Source organism: Mustelus asterias, chromosome 7 (assembly GCF_964213995.1).
Source record: "Mustelus asterias chromosome 7, sMusAst1.hap1.1, whole genome shotgun sequence".
NCBI classification, from domain to species: domain Eukaryota; kingdom Metazoa; phylum Chordata; class Chondrichthyes; order Carcharhiniformes; family Triakidae; genus Mustelus; species Mustelus asterias.
Window position 1 is genome coordinate 63,085,674 of NC_135807.1, and position 18,028 is coordinate 63,103,701.

Consider the following 18,028-nt stretch of genomic DNA (forward strand, 5'->3'; position numbering starts at 1 on the left):
TGACATTCATCGTTGAATCCCCAGTACCACCATTCTGAGAGCTGCCATTGACCAGAACAGAATTGGACTGGACTGGCCATATAAATACCATGGCTCCGAGAGCAGGCATGAGGCTGAAAATTCTGCTGCAAGGAACTCACCCCCAAACTCCCCAAAGCCTGTCCACCATCTACAAACTACAAGCCAGGAATGTAAAGAAGTACTCTTCACTTGCCTAGATGAGTGCAGTTCAACAACACTCAAGAAGCTCAACATCGTCCAGGACATGAAAGTTCACTTAATCGGCACCCCATTCACCATCTTCAAAATTCACTCCCTCCACCACCAACGCACAGTAGCAGCAGTGTGTATCATCAAACAATGCACTGCAGCAACTCAGCAAGGCTCCTTCCTCAACATCTTCCTGTAACCTCTGCCATCTAGTAGAAAAAGGGCAACAGATACACGGGAACACCATTACATGCAAGTTCCCCCCCCAAGCCATACACCATCCTGACATGGAACTATATTGTCATTCCTTCATTGCCATGAGATCAAGATCTTGGAATTCCTTCTCTAACAGCAATCTGCACCAGATGGATTGCAATGACTCAAGAAGGAAGCTCACCGCCGCCTTTTCAAGGGCAATTAGGGTTGGGCAACAAATGCTGGCTTCGCCAGTGACATTCCCATCCCATGAAGAAATAAATAAGTATTTTTAAATCAGTTCATTTTAAAAAGATTTTATTTTCATTACTTATTCTTGGAAAGTGGCCAACACTTTTATTCTGTATCCTTTTTACACTTTTGAGAGTCTAATGTGAAGGCCAGATTTTCTCTTTTGAAGCAGAGAGCAACCGTTGGCAGGGAGATTTCCTGACATTGCAATCCTGCCTTATGCCTGGAAGTGTCCACCTCCCCCCCCACCTCTCCACCCCTCCCCCCCCACACCCCCCCAGCCCCACACTCTATTTCCATGATAGAGAAATCTGGGGCTGCTGCCTCCTGAAGCAAGCCCGGGATGGAAACAGAGGCAGGCAGTGTGCAATGTGAGGTGTGCAGTTAAGAAGGCCTGCCTCCATTTGCTGAGAAATCAGCCCAGTTTGGTAATGAGTGTGAGGTCCCTTATCCCTCACCCTCACCCACCCCCATAACTGCTCCATACCCCTCTCTCCCATATTCTTATATCTGCATATCTTGCCTCCTCCCCATACCCCCCATATGTCCCACATCTTCCATGTACCTCGATGTCCCCATAACCCTCTCTGACGCCGGAATTCTACCGCCTCACCTGCCACGGGAATCGGAGTGAGTGAGGGGTGGACAATCGAAATGTATATTGACCTCGGGTGTTAATTTCCGGTCTCGCTCAAGCAAGGCTGTAAAATCCTACTGTACTTCTCCTCTATAAACCCATTCCTTGTGTCTCCCACCTCCATGACTACTCACCCTGTATCCATTCTGTGCAGAACTCATGAGCCTTATAATAACATTGCAAAGTATTTGAGATGTTCATAAACGTGTCAAAGTAAACAAACAGCCATTCAAAAACATTCAAAAAGTATTCTGTTCGGAACTCACAGAATTGGCAGTATAAATAAACTTGCAGTCCGCTTGACAGCTGTGTGAACAACCCCTGTTGAGGTGAATACATTAATATGTTTGGAGCTCCACCTAACATTTACATTGGGTTCCATTGCAAACCATTTCATCAAAATCTACAGAGATGAATACTTTATGAAGTATTTGAAGTGACTCATAGAGCTAAGTTTTCAAGGAGTGGAACAGATGCCTGAGCTGTCAATGAATGAAAATAATTAAGCAGGGGACAAATTGATATAGTAAGAACTGAATATGAATATTGTTTAATACAGAATAGCACTTTATCCAGTGGATAATGTGCTCCAATGTCTCTGATGACTTTTCCAAAGCCAGTCAATTTAGTGGCTATTTGCCATTTAAGAACAAAGTCCTATTATCAATCACTTCACCAAAATTATATTAAACATGCAATATTTTATTTTGACCTTTGTAGTTGGCAACACCTATTGAACTTAACTGTCAAAAGCTTCTTAATTCCAAAAGTGGGCTCCCGATTTCACAAGGGAATTGAACATACATTTGAAAAGGAAAAATGTGCAAGGCTATGGAAAATTGAAAAGGAAATATTTGCAGGGGACCAATTGAATTGTTCTTCTAAGGAACTGGCTCAGGTACAATGGGCTGAATGGCCTCCTTCTGTTCTGTAAGATTCTATGATTAAATACTTTGATAGGTTTTTGATTGATTGTAAATCATTCCAGAGCAGTAAGGTTTCTTCATGAGAATTCTTTAAATTTAAACTGAGGAAACCATTTTCTAATATTACAAATGTTGTTTATGTTTGCCAAGAGTGAATAGCAGCCACAATAACTGATTCAGTTCTTCTTGCTTTTAAACTTAATGAGTGCTCCATTTTGTTTCAAATTTATTTGTTTCAATGGTGAATGAATGGGTCATTCTCATTCCAATAAAGAATCCTTGATTCTATCTACGTTTACAAAAATAAAAATTGTTCCTGGCATCAATCGGTACATGAAAAAATAATTTGATGTTTTGGATTAAAAACAGAAAATGCTGGGAAAATTATGACACTTCATACAAACTCAAAGTGTTAACTCTTGTTTCCACAGTTGCTGCCAGACCTGCTGAGTTTATCCGGCATTTTCTGTTTTTATTTCAGATTTCCAGCATCTGCATTATTTAGCTTTTACCTTGGTCTTTTGAATGTTGCCATGATTTCAGTATTCCCTCAATGTAGGTTTCCAGCATTTGCATTTCTCTTTAATGCTTTTGTAATCCTTTGCTTGTTCTAAGTCTATGTATCACCCTTACCATGATGTACTTACATTACTTACATTAATAAGTTAGAGGCACATGATGTGAAATCCCCTTGCGCCATGCCATGGGAGGGGAGCAAAGGATTAGGTGACTTGTTTACTCAAAGGCTTCAGCAAGTATGGGAACACCAATGCAATTGCCTCCGGATCTATAGTGTGATAGGGTGACAGGGCAGAGTCTGTGGAGAGGGCAAATTCGGTGCCATCCCTTACAAAGAACAAAGAACAGTACAGCACAGGAAACAGGCCCTTCGGCCCTCCAAGCCTGTGCCGCTCCTTGGTCCAACTAGACCAATCGTTTGTATCCCTCCATTCCCAGGCTGCTCATGTGACTATCCAGGTAAGTCTTAAACGATGTCAGCGTGCCTGCCTCCACCACCCTACTTGGCAGCGCATTCCAGGCCCCCCCCCACCCTCTGTGTAAAAAACATCCCTCTGATATCTGAGTTATACTTCGCCCCTCTCACCTTGTGCCCCTGACCCCTCGTGATCGTCACCTCCGACCTGGGAAAAAGCTTCCCACTGTTCACCCTATCTATCCCCTTCATAATCTTGTACACCTCTATTAGATCTCCCCTCATTCTCCGTCTTTCCAGGGAGAACAACCCCAGTTTACCCAATCTCTCCTCATAGCTAAGACCCTCCATACCAGGCAACATCCTGGTAAACCTTCTCTGCACTCTCTCTAATGCCTCCACATCCTTCTGGTAGTGCGGCGACCAGAACTGGATGCAGTACTCCAAATGTGGCCTAACCAGTGTTCTATACAGCTGCATCATCAGACTCCAGCTTTTATACTCTATACCCCATCCTATAAAGGCAAGCATACCATATGCCTTCTTCACCACCTTCTCCACCTGTGTTGCCACCTTCAAGAATTTGTGACTTGCACACCTAGGTCCCTCTGTGTTTCTATACTCCTGATGACTCTGCCATTTATTGTATAACTCCTCCCTACATTATTTCTTCCAAAAACTTCCAAAAATTCTGCACACATTGATCCAGACTTCATCATACACCCTGACAGGGACTGGAGTTTGGCTGGCAGGTCAGTCGATGCACCTAGCATCACAATGTGCATGCCCATAAAAACTGTCATGCATACGTCCCACTGCAGTCCTCGTTTGAGTTCTCTGCAGCAGAATGCATCTGGAATCTCACCTTAGAATCATAGAATCATACAATGCAGAAGAGGCCCTTTGGCCCATCAGGTCTGCACCGAAACGTAAGAAACGCCTGGATTCCCACCTAATCCCATCTACCAGTACTTGGCCTCTAGCCTTGAATGTTATGATGCTGATTCATGTGCTCATTCAGGTGCTTTTTAAAAGATGTGAGACAACCGGCCTCGACCACCCTCCCAGGCAGCACATTCCAGATGATCACTACCCTCTGGGTAAAAAAGCTTTTCCCCCACATCCTCCCTAAACCTCCTGCCCCTCACCTTGAAACCATGTCCCCTGAAACTATGACCCCTTGTGACTGACCCTTCAACTAATGGGAATAGCGGCTCCTTAGCCACTCTGTCCATGTCTCTCAATCTTGTGCACCTCAATCAGGTCACCCCTCAATTTTCTTTGCTCCAACAAAAACAACCCAAGCCTATCCAAACTCTCTTCGCAACTTAAATGTTTCATCCCAGGCAGCATCCTGGTGAATCTCCTCTGCACCCTCTCCAGTGCAATCACATCCTTCCTATAATGTGGCGACCAGAACTGCACACAACACCCTAGCTGTGCCTCACCAAAGTTCTATACAATTCCAACATGACTTCCCTGCTTTTGTAATCTATGCCCCGATTGATAAAGGCGGGTGTCCCATATGCCTTTTTCACCATGCCCTTCTGCCTTCAGTGATCTATGGACAAATGCACCAAGGTCCTTTTGTTCCACAAAACTTTCTAGTGTCCTGCCATTCATTGAGTACTTTCTTGTCAAATTACTCCTTCCAAAAACCTCACACTTTTCAGGGTTAAATTCCATCTATTACTTATCTGTCCATTTGACCATTCTGTCTATATCTTCTTATAGCCCAAGACACTCAGCCTCACTGTTAACCATCTGGCCAAACTTTGTGCCATCCGCAAACTTACTAATCCTACCCCCCCCACCTCGTCATCAATGTCATTTATTTAAATGACGAATAATAGGGGACCCAACACAGATCCCTGTGGTATGTGGACATTGACTTCCAGTCACTAATACAGCCTTCTGTCAACACCCTCTCTCTTACAACTGAGCCATTTTGAATCCACTTTATCAAATTATCCTGTATCACATGTGCATTTACCTTCTTCACATGTCTCCCATGTGGGACCTTGTCAAAGGCTTTGCTGAAATCCATATAAACTACATCAACTGCATTACCCTCGTCTAAGCACTTGGTTGCCTCTGCCAAAAATTCAATCAAATTTGTTAAGCATGAGCTCCCTTTGAGGAAGCCATGCTGACTATCTCTGATCAAGCTTTACCTCTCCAAGTGAAGATAGATGCTCCCCTTCAGAAGTTTCTCCAACAGTCTTCCTATCACTGACGTGACGCTCACTGGTCTGTAGTTCCCTGGCTTATCTCTACAACTCTTCTTAAAAGCGGAACCATATTAGCTGTTCTCCAGTCATCTGGCGACTCCCTCATGGTCAGAGAGGAATTGAAAATTTGGGTCAAAACCCCTGCAATCTCCTCCCTTGCTTCCCACAGTAGCGTAGAGCACAATTCATCCAGACCTGGAGATTTATCCACTTTTAAGGCTACCAATGCACCAATACCTTGTCCTAATCTTGCAGTGAGCTGGCAAATAAACCATCCTTTAGCCCTACCCTAGGTGCTGATTACTCATGTCCACATTACTCACCACATGCTGATCCCAACCTTATACTAGTCTCCAACCCTATACTAGTCTCCAACCCTATACTAGTCTCCAGTATAATTGGCTAAACTTCTAGCTGTGAGTATCAAATCAAGTGACAGGGTCCCTTCATGAGATTTGTTCTTACTCTCTTAACCTTGGGCTGCTGTGACTGGGCAGGCAGCAGTTCTTCAATGTCTGAAAGCAAGAGCCGAGAACCACAGAACCATAGAAGGTTTATGGTGGAAAGAGACCATTCAGCCCATCGTGCCTCTGCCAGCCAAAAAAGAGAAAAATAAACCAGCTGCTCACGTCAATACTACTTTCTAGCAGCTGGTCCTTAACCTTACAAGTTACAGCACTTCAAGACTATTAAGGGTGCAGGTAGCAAGATAATATGGTGCTTTCTTGACCTAGCTGGCTCCATTCCAGGGGTGGGTATTTCACACCCATCCCCTCCACCCAACCCTGCAATTACATTTCTGATGGAGTCAGGCCAGCTTCTGAAGGTAACCCGTTTCGCAGCAGCTCAGAAGAATTGAGCCCAGATGGAGCATTAATTTCTAGTCTGAAGTCTAAAACCATTTGTCAGGTAGTTCAAAAAGTGTTGGCAACTTCACATTGCATAATATAATGTTGTATGATAGGTTAAAATGTTTCAAATGCAGTGGTTAATGATATAATTTTGTTCTTAAAAGACAATGACCATTATGTTGACTAACATTGTGAAAATGGAATTGTTGAGATGCATTCCGAGTACATTATCCACTGGACAAAATACTTTTCTGCATTGAACAATAGTGATACTCAGATTTGACTCTTCCAGTGGTCACGTGAGATTTACTTTTTTTATTGATTTCAGACATCTCAGACATCTGTTCCCCTGTTTTTAAGCTTGAACAGATGGCTGATCTCTTTCAATGACTTCAAAGGTTTTAATGTATTCAGCTCTGAAGAGTTTGTTTCCACAGCTGTGCAATGGAAACCCAATGATGAATGCTTGACTGAGCTCCAAACCCTTAATGGATTTTTAAAAATTCATTCATGGGACATGGGCATTTCTGGCTAGCCAGCATTTATTGCCCATCCCTAGTTACCTTGAGAAAGTTGTGGTGACAACTAAGTGGCTTGTTAGGCCTTTTCAGAGGGCATTTGAGAGGCAACCACATTGTTGAGGATCTGGAGTCACATGTAGGCCAGAGTGGGTAAGGATGGCAGATTTCCTTCCCTAAAGCACATTAATGAACCAGATGGATTTTTAATGACAATCAATAATAGTTTCATGGCCTTCAATAGATTCTTAATTCCAGATATTTTTTATTGAATTCAAATTCCGCCATCTGCCGTGGCAGTATTCGAACCCGGGTCCCCAGAACATTAGTTGAGTTTCTGGTTTAATAGTCTAGCGATAATACCACTAGGCCATCGCTTTCCCAATTAGCAGGGATTACTGAGACGGTTGGCAAGGGTGCTATGAGTTTATTTATCTTAACATTTTATGATCACTTAATAAAATTGCATCTTTTGATGTAGTTTTTCAATGACTGTTTGCTTATCTAGACAAGGTATTTTTAAAAGTTATTTTTGAATGGATTGGTTCGTTTTGATAGTTTCATCTACACTTCAAAGACTTCCCAATGTCATTGCAGGGTTCAGGAGTTCTGAACATATTGGATACTGGGTGAGTGGGCATGGAGGGTGGTTGAGAGTTTATGGGGTGTGGGTGAGTGGGCATGATGGAGATGGCATCAAAGAGTGAGAGGCATGGAGGTGAGGGAATAAAGAGTATGAGGGTTATGTACCAAACTGGGTTGATGTCCCAGGAAACTAAGGTGGATCTTTTAGCCTGGTCTTCTCAACATCACCCTGCCGCTGTTTCTGACTCAGTGCTGTTCCCAGAGACTTTCACCCGAAATCCAGTCCTCTTCTGCCAGCATATAATAAAAGTACCCTGGTGGGCACTGCCATGCTGGAGGCAGGGTTGCAACATCGGGAAATGGCCCGATGAAAATCCAGGCTCTGTTTGAGCTCGTAAGTGATTATAAACTGCAACAAGTAACTATCCCTTCTGTGCACTGTATAAAACATTGGTAAGATATGTACAGATTCATAATGACTGATAAAACATCCAATTAATGACAAGACCTGTAGCCCCTCAGAGCTTTCTCTCTGTTTTGCTTTCACATCCATCCCAGTCCAGTCTTATTCAACTTTTATATCAGGAGGCATTGGAGAGGTGATCTTATGGTGGTTAGGGGAACAGAAAGTACATTAATTTAAATTGCAAGATTGGTACAAGGGGACACAGGCACAGACTACTGAAAAGAAAATTTAAATCATGTCAGGAAATCCTTCTTCACACAAAGAGTGACCATTATAGACTTCCAGATAGAGCAGTGGAAATGAACATCCTGGAACCATTTAAGAAACATCTGGATGTTGCAATTTAGAGACTTTAGAATCTTACCAAATGGATGAATTTAATTTCTGCAACATCTCCATTTTATCTTCTGACCATTCAAATAGTAAATGGGAAGATGGCCTCAAATCTTTATGAAACTGCCTAAAGTTCTATAGGAGGATTGATCATCAGGAGATGTTTCTATGATGTGTTTCAGTACAATCTCTCTGTGACCTAAATCTATAACAAGCGTTCCCTGCAATATTTTGTTTCCTACTGTTTCAGTGTAAGACCTACGCATGTGTGCTGGAGAGTCACCTCATGGGACTAACAATAGACTTCAATATGGGATTTGTATGTTTTGATGCTGCGTCAAAGGTAAGATAATAAATTGAAAGTTGCCTTTTCATTAACATTAATTTAGTTGGAAATTTGCACAAAGTTCCTTCTGCTCAATATTTAAGCACACAAGTACTAATTGATTTGTAAAGTTTTATCACGAAGCTGTCAAATAAGTTGAAGAAAGGCATTTTTTAATCACAGAAAACTCTGCATTCAGATACATTCCACCATATGGGTAACTAAATTTGAATGAATGCCCTGTAGTGACAAACCATAATAAGTCTGTATTTTAAGTGTATGTCTTGTTCAAGCTTTTGTGGGACAGTGTCATTTTCTTTATATTTAATTAAGGTTTGTAAAGACATTTGAAATTCACTGCCATGTCAGATAATATGATAAATTATTAAACGTTAATAGCAAAAGTGCCTTAACATTTTCAAATTATTGATGATTCAAATCCATTCATGTCATTTCATCTTCAAATCTGAACATAAACCAATCAGTTCCTTTTCATATAATATGTTGAAATACTTCTATTGTTTGTGAACCTGTTCAACTTACTCACTGAGTGAAGAGAGCTTCATCCATTGTCTTAATTAAACTCGTATATCACTGATGCCAGTCGGATGACTCACATGATAGGTTTTCCTCTTTCCTTCATCTAGGGAATTGGCATTCCCCAACAACAAAGGCAAGGGAAATGGGCCAGGGATCCATTGCATAGATTTCTGTTCCCATGACACTGCTCTTAGAACATAGAACATAGAACATTACAGCCCAGTACAGGCCCTTCGGCCCTCGATGTTGCGCCGACCAGTGGTACCAATCTAAAGCCCCTCTAATCTACACTATTCCAATATCATCCATATGTTTATCCAATAACCACTTGAACGCTCTCAACGTTGACGAGTCCACCACTGCTGCAGGCAGGGCATTCCACGCCCTTACTACTCTCTGAGTAAAGAACCTACCTCTAACATCTGTCCTATATCTCTCACCCCTCAATTTAAAGCTATGTCCCCTCGTGCTAGCCAACACCATCCGAGGAAAAAGGCTCTCACTATGCACCCTATCTAATCCTCTGATCATCTTGTATGCCTCTATTAAGTCACCTCTTAACCTTCTTCTCTCTAACGAAAACAACCTCAAGCCCCTCAGCCTTTCCTCATACGATTTTCCCACCATACCAGGCAACATCCTGGTAACTCTCCTCTGCACCCTTTCCAATACTTCCACATCTTTCCTATAATACGGCGACCAGAACTGTACGCAATACTCCAAATGCGGCAGCACCAGAGTTTTGTACAGTTGCAGCATGACCTCCTGGCTCCGAAACTCAATCCCTCTACCAATAAAAGCTAACACACCGTACGCCTTCTTAACAACCCTATCAACCTGGGTGCCAACTTTCAGGGATCTATGCACATGGACACCCAGATCCCTCTGTTCATCCACACTACCAAGTATCTTACCATTAGCCCAGTACTCTGTATTCCTGTTACTCCTTCCAAAGTGAATCACCTCACACTTTTTCGCATTAAACTCCATTTGCCACCTCTCAGCCCAGCTCTGCAGCTTATCTACGTCCCTCTGTAACCTCCGCACTTCCCTCCGCACTGTCTACAACTCCACCTACTTTAGTGTCATCCGCAAATTTACTAATCCATCCTTCCACGCCCTCATCCAAGTCATTAATAAAAATGACAAACAGCAGTGGCCCCAAAACAGATCCTTGCGGTACACCACTAGTAATTGAACTCCAGGATGAATATTTCCCATCAACCACCACCCTTTGTTTTCTTACAGCTAGCCAATTCGTGATCCAAACCACTAAATCACCCTCAATCCCATGTGTCCGTATTTTCTGCAAAGGCTTACCATGGGGAACCTTATCAAACGCTTTGCTGAAATCCATATACACCACATCAACCGCTTTACCCTCATCCACCTCTTTGGTCACCTTCTCAAAGACCTCAATAAGGTTTGTGAGGCACGACCTGCCCTTCACAAAACCGTGCTGACTATCCCTAATCAAATTATTCCTTTCTAGGTGATTATAAATCCTATCTCTTATAATCCTTTCCAATACTTTGCCCACAACAGAAGTAAGGCTCACCGGTCTATAATTACCAGGGTTCTCGCTACTCCCCTTCTTGAACAAGGGGACAACATTTGCTATCCTCCAGTCTTCTGGCACTGTTCCTGTAGACAATGACGACACAAAGATCAAAGCCAAAGGCTCTGCAATCTCCTCTCTAGCCTCCCAGAGAATCCGAGGATAAATCCCATCCGGCCCAGGGGACTTATCTATTTTTACCCTTTCCAGAATTGCTAACACCTCCTCCTTATGAACATCAATCCCATCCAGTCCAACAGCCTGCATCTCAGTACTCCCCTCAACAACACTGTCCCTCTCCAGTGTGAATACCGACGAAAAATATTCATTTAGTGCCTCTCCTATCTCTTCAGACTCCACGCACAACTTCCCACTCCTGTCCTTGGATTTGCTGTGACTGTCCTGGCAATGTAAATGCTTCTGTAGGAGATGCAGGACTAATGTGCTGATTTAAACAAGGTAGGAGAGGGTCTACAAGACCCCCCCCCCTGCCTAAACAGCCTCTCCCTACACTTGTTAGGTTCCTCAGAATGAAGAATCCTGAAGAAAACATACCAAAGAGTCTCAGAGGCTCAGCAGGAATCCTGGTAGTGGGCTGACAATATTTCACACAAGTTGCTACTGATCAGTCCAATCGAAAGGATTCAAAGGGTCTCCAGCAGTAGCCAAGCCCCACTGGTGACACACTGGGCAATGCAGTGATCTCTTTTCATCAAAGGACTCAATTAAATGTGATTTGAGTCAGTGGGTATAGTCAGAGAGGGACATACAGCTGTGAATGATGAAGTTTTCTTGTGCCTAATTACTAACTCTTATTTTTTTATGCCTTATGGATATGAATGGTACAGAATTGTCACACTTCCAACGTACATTTGTAGGGGTGTTTACGCCTTCACTTAACATGACTAACGTAATGAGGTCATTAAAATGATTTCCACGGTGATTTTTTATTGCAGGAACAGGTAAAGTGGTAGCATCATCCTCTAAGCTTTCTGAAACTCTTTGTTTGAACTTCCTTCTCCAGGGTGATAATGAATCTTTCTCTTCTTGCCCTTAATCCTGTCAATGGGACCTCCAACACTGCTCCAAAACATGTTGGGGCTTTGTTCAGTGCAATTACATGATATTGCACTTCCATCTGCCGCTGGAATCATAATTTGCTCCCTTTGTCAAGCTAAGTCTGTCTGTATCTCTGTCGATCCTTTTGAATCTGTCTCTTTCTGACAAACACCGGAAGATCGAGGGCAATGACCCAACAGCTTGGCAAGCATTGGCAGAGCTTGGCCTCTGTGGCTGCTTTTAACTGTTTTATAATTTCTCCGGAGTTCCACCAGATCCAGAAGACTGCTTCAGAAATGTTGGCATATATATTTCAGCATTCAGTCCAGTTTTGAATGTAGCTCCACAGTGTTTCACTCAAGTGACCATTCCTCTGTGTGAACTTTGAAGTCAGAATCAACGGCCTTTTATGTCAATCCAAGCTCAGTTCTATGTAGCACCCCACTTGCACGAGGGATCACTGTATAGCAGTTGAAAGCACAAGTCCTGAGTGATCTTTATTTGCTTCTCATATATTTTGAACAGTTAAGAATTAATGAGCGATACAAACCTAACAAAGATTAACCAATTTAGAATGGCTAATTAAAGACAAAGATGACCTGACAATCCACAAAACAACAAATTTACAAGCCTGTCTCAGGGGTGTAATAAGAATCATATCCAGTAGTTCTATGTCTAATATATTGTTAGGAAACGAGAAAGAACTTCCATTTTTTCACATCATCGGAGAATCCCAAATAGCTCCAAAGCCAATAAATTACTTTTGGAGCTGCATTCATTGTTGTCACATATCAGCCAATTTTCAAATGGCCAAGTCCAATGAACAAAACATGCATGAATAATTAGATAATTTATAGTTGATGTCAAGGCAATAAGAGAATCTTCTGCCCTTCAAATAGCAACGCAGAATATTTTATACCCTCCTGAACAGGCAACTGTAGCCTCAGTTGAATATCTCCTATGAATGACATTTCCCACCCTACAACACTCAGCATCTACAAACTTTCAACTTAGGCTATGTGATTGAGTGGCAGGAGTTGAGCTTGCTCACACAATTTACTGAAACAGAGTTAAGAATGCTGCCACTGATGTAAACCGATATTCACAAGTTTGCAAGTTCCTTGTATGTCAAGTCGTACACCAGCCTAACTTTCAACTATATTGCCATTCCTTCACTGTTGCTGGATCAAAATCCTGGAGACCTCCCTCTAACTGCGCTGTAGGTACACCTACGCCCCATAGTCTGCAGTGGTTCAAGAAGGTAGCTCACCTTCACCATTTCAGGAGCATTTAGAGTTGGGCAGTTAATACTGCCTATTCCAACAACACTCGCATCCCATGGATGAATTTCAAAAATAGGTTGCGCCAAGTGGATTTAAGAATGTGAAATATGGCTCACCCATCACCTCTGTGCTTGCTGATCAACACTGACTTCTGATCTGATAGTGCCTCAAATTTAAAACTCTCATCCTTGTTTTCAGTCCTTCCATGGCCTTGCCTCTTCCTATCTCGGTATTCTCCTCCAGCCCTTACAACCTTCCAGTATATCTTTGCTCCCTTACGGCCTCTTGAATATTCCCAATTTTAATCACTCTGCCATTGATGAGCGAGTTGTCTCCTGCCAAGGTTCTAAGCTGAGTAATTCCCTCCCCACTACTTTTTGCCTGTCAATCTCTCTCTTAGCTCCTTTGAGGCACTCCTTACAATCCAAGTCTTTGATCAAGCTTTCAATCATCTGCCCTAAGATCTCCTCAGTGTAGCTCAGTGTCAAAGTGTGCTTGATAATGCTCCTGATATGTGCCTCGGGACTCTTGCTATGTTGAAGGTGCTTAAAAAAAAGACAAGTTGTTATTGCTAAATTTCTGATAATGATGAATGGATAATTCTAAATCATTAAATACATGTATCATCACTTGAGAAATATGCAAATAAATAGCTATTTAATCCTATGCAAAAAGTATTCATGTCTATGTGTCTTTTGCTAGTAATAGATTTATTGGTGAAATTAATACTATGGGAATTATCAGATAAACCTGGGAGCATTTTGTTATGAATTTGATGAAATCACGCTCCCAAATATCTTGAAGTATTTTCCTTTTCAATCCTTGCCGCTCAGTTGTTTAGTTTTAATTATAAGTGGCTATCCAAAATTGAAATCACCTGCATCAGGGCTTTGTGTAAAACAGAGGAAGGTCAATCAATGAAAAATAATGAATGGATGCATTTTCAATGTAGAGGCAGAGACAGAACTCAATTAATGAATGACTTAATTTTCCAGTTATTAGCATTATTTTGCATATCCACAAAGCCATGAAATAGCTATCGCATTTGCTGAGTTAAGGTGATTAGTTCACCACTTGGTTTGTAGAGTGGGCAGTCGTCGGTAATGTGCAGCATTGTTTGTGTCTTTCCACAAGTGCATATGGGGCTTGTACTTAGGACCCAGCAGTGGGTTTAGCTGCACAGGGGCCCTAGTCTATCCTAAACTTACCTAGCAAGAACCATTCTCTCCATAGTAATTCAAACCTGTCATAAAACAGATGGGGTTTGTCACAGGAACTTTCCTAGTGAATTCCCGTGTTTCCAATTCCTTGATCCAAAGGATGTCTACTGGTAGATCTTGCTCAGGAAGGCTGCTCCATATGGGACACTGCAATGGAAGGGAGTTAGTAGATAGATTTAACAGGTCATCATGGAGTGGTAAGTGAGCTGCAGCATGGATAATTTCAGCCATCTTGTGGATTTTTGTCAGGCAATGGTGGAAGTGTGGGGGATTATTGTTTGTGAGGACAGAAAGCCAGAGGAGAGGTATTGTGCAGAGAATTCCAGTTATGACATGCATTGTTGCATTCAATCGAGTATTAACAAGATGTGTGTATGATGGCCTTTGCCAGACAGGTACATCATATCCTGCTACAGAGTATGATAGGGCAAGTGATGAGGCCTGTCGTGTTGTGGCAGCAGTGCCCATGTAAATCCAGCAAGTTTAGTTAGTAGATTGTTTCTGATTTTGTTTTCTTCACTTGTTCCCGGAAGGACGGAATCTATTTAGAGTCAGTTCCCAATATATTGCGCTGGGATCATGCTTCAAGTCTCTGACTGTTCATGTTGATATGCAATTCCTTTTTGGCATCGGCATTGTGGAAGTGGAATATGCTGGATATGGTTTTAGAGGAATTCAACGTGAAATACCATTAGTCCATCAACTTTGTAACATCTTTTTAAGGACCTGGTCCAGAGTGCAGGAGGATAGAGTTTGGGTGGCACAATAGATGTCATTTTCCAATGTTGACCAGAAGACCAGTAAACCTGGAGCTCAACTGGTTTACTCAGAGTATGAGTAAGGAATGAGTGAATGAAGAGTGAGGAAGTTAATATCACAATGATTTCTCATGAAGTTTCTCATTTCTCATCTGTCCTGCTAGTTAAACTAAGCTAATTGTAACATATTGCACGTTTGGTTGAAGATTAACCCTTCTGCTGAGTAAATAATAGTCACAAAATTGAAATATGCTACAAAATAAAATGTCAGCATTGTATCATCCAACAGCCTCTTCACCATTGCCTTTCTGTTCTCATGTTTTTACAGGTTGTCCTCTGGAGATACAAATTTTCACAGCTGAAAGGCTCTTCAGATGATGGGAAAAGCAAGATTAAGTTTTTATTTCAGAACATTGACACTAAACAAATTGAAGCGAAGGTAATGTGGTGCGAAACTGGTGTCAGGCCAGACAAACCTGTGTTAATGGTGTTTTTTTTAAAAAAAATGGTGCATTTATATTTTTTGTGGCACCGGAACATTTTCATCAAATTGAAAGTAAGGCAGGCTAACCATCCACTTCACTCAACAGATTGAAAAAGATGAGGTGAATGAGTGAACTTTCCCAAGAGAACATTGACCTGAAAAGTACATGTGTTATTCAATTAGATAGGTTGGCATTCTCCAGAGAAGTGATTACATTGTCTGTGTTTTCAGCTGGAGAATGGGCAATTGAGGTTGCCAGAGAGCATGTCACATGGATCCCCATGTGCCCAACTAATCTAAAATCTATTCAGGTTGGCTTCTAGAAATCAGCACCTGACATGTGACACAAATTGAAGAAATTTTGTGCAATAGTACCGTTGTATTTCTATGGAGAAAGTATATTTCAAAAAAATAACTCTTTCGAAGTTGATTTTGCCCCATGTGTATTGAGAAAAGAGATTTTACTTTTCCAAACAAAAAAAAACTGCACGTGCAATTCCATTAAGAACTATCTGAGATAGATGTTCACCCCAGGGTCTGAATTTTACCTTCTCTTCAGAAATAAGCTGAGATGTGAGAGATGATGTAAAATGGTGGCGGATGGTGCCAGGAGCGAAACCCTACATCTTCCCACCACCACAAGATATTGCCAGAAGTGGGAGTGACTGCGGCCCGAGATGGGCAGCCAATTATTTCAATTAACCAGTTCCTGTCTAATTTGGATGTATTTGGCCCTCGCCCCATTGAGCACCCTCACCCGAAGGCCACCCTTGCCCTTATCCACGACTACCTGAAATCTTATGGAATTATGGTCGCTAAGTCCAAAGCGCTCCCCCAGTGAAACATCGATCACCTGGCCCGGCTCATTCCCCAATATCAAGTCCAGTATGGCCCGGCACTATCAGCAACTCCACCAATCTTCGTGTCATGCCCAAACTTACTAATCTGACAACACACATTTTCCTTTAGATCATTTATATATACTACAAACAACAGAGGTCCCAGCACTGATTCCTGTGGAACACCACTAGCTACAGGTCTCCATTCTAAAAAGCACCCTTCCACCACTACTCTCCGTCTTCAATGACCAAGCCAGTTCTGCATCCATCAACACAGCCCACCCCGAATCCCATGTGATTTTAGTTTTTTACCAGGCTGCCATATGGGACCTAGTCAAATGCCTTACTAAAGTCTATGTAAATTACATCCACAGCCCTCCCCTCATCAATTATCTTTGTCACCTCTTCAAAAAACTCAATTAAGTTGGTGAGACATGACCTTCCGCTTACAAGACCATGCTGCCTTTCACTAACTAGTCAATTTTCTTCCAAATGTGCAAATATCCTGCCCCTCAGTATATTCTCCAAAAGCTTCCCCGCCACTGATGTCAGACTCACCGGTTTATAATTTGCTGGATTATCCCTGCTTTCTTTCTTCAGCAAGAGAATAACATTGGCTATTCTCCAGTCCTCTGGATGTGAAGAGATCTGTTAAGTCCCCAGCTATTTCTTCCCTTGCCTCCCGCAGTAACCAGCGACTTGTCTACCTTAATGAAATTTAGGATACCCAACATTTCCTCCTTCAATATATTGATATTCTTTCGAGCGTTCACACACCCATCACTGACCTCAACATCTGTCACGTTCTTCTCCTTGGTGAATACTGAAACAAAGTACTCAGTAAGGATCTCACCTACTTCCTGTGGCTCCCTCCATTGTCCTTGAGTGGACCTACTCTTTCTCTTGCTACCCTCTTGCTCCTAATATATGCATAAAAGGCCTTGGGATTTCCCTTGACCCTGTTTACTAAAGACATTTCATGGCCCCTCTTAGCCCTCCTAATTCTGTGTTTAAGTTCCTTCCTACTTTCTTTATGCTCCTCAAGGGCTTTGTCAGTTTTTAGTTGCCTAGACCAGTCATATGCTTCCTTTTTTCTTCCGACTAAGCTTACAATTTCCCTTGTCATCCATGGTTCCTGAATCCTGCCATTTCTATCCTCAATTTTTGTGGGCACATGCATGTCCTGCACTTCAATCAACTGGCCTTTAAAAGCCTCCCACATGCCAGACATGGATTTGACCTCAAATAGCTGCTCCTCATCCACATTCCTGATACATGAATCAGGAAAAATTATTTTGCAGATCTCACAAGTGATTCGAAGCACAAATGAATGTTGCTATTTATTGCAAGGGGAATCGAATGTAGAAGTAGGGATGTTTTGTTACAGTTGTATAGGGTAGTGGGGAGACCAAATCTGTGGAGTACTGTGTTTTGTTACTATAGTTTTAGCCTTCTTATTGAAGAAAGGATATAAATGCATTAGAAGCAGTTCAGAGAGTGTTCACTCAACTGATTCCTGGATGAGGGGTTTATCTTATAAGGAAAGGTTGGATAGGCTGGACCTTTATCCATTGGAGCTTAGAAAAGTGAGAGGTAATCTCATTGAAATATATGAGACCCTGAGGGTACTTGATAGGACAAGTATTGAAAGGATACTTCCCCTTATGGGAGAGACTGTAACCAGGGGACATGGTTTAGAAATTAGGGGTCTCCCATTTAAGATGGAGGTGAAGAGAAATTTCTTTCTCTCAGAGGATCTTCTGGAACTCTTTTCCCCAGAAAGCAGTGGACGCTGGGTCATTGAATATTTTTAAGACTAAGTTA

The 18,028-nt window shown here is 42.1% G+C and overlaps 1 protein-coding gene across 1 annotated transcript in view; it reads left to right on the forward strand.

Moving 5' to 3' along the window:
• The window catches only part of sntg1 (syntrophin, gamma 1), a 122,096-nt gene that overhangs the window by 99,303 nt on the left and 4,765 nt on the right, over positions 1 to 18,028 (forward strand). The window contains exons 15-16 of the mRNA XM_078215494.1: positions 8,389 to 8,481; positions 15,210 to 15,320. Of these exons, the coding sequence (XP_078071620.1) occupies positions 8,389 to 8,481; positions 15,210 to 15,320 (204 nt within the window). The remainder of the gene's footprint in view (positions 1 to 8,388; positions 8,482 to 15,209; positions 15,321 to 18,028) is intronic.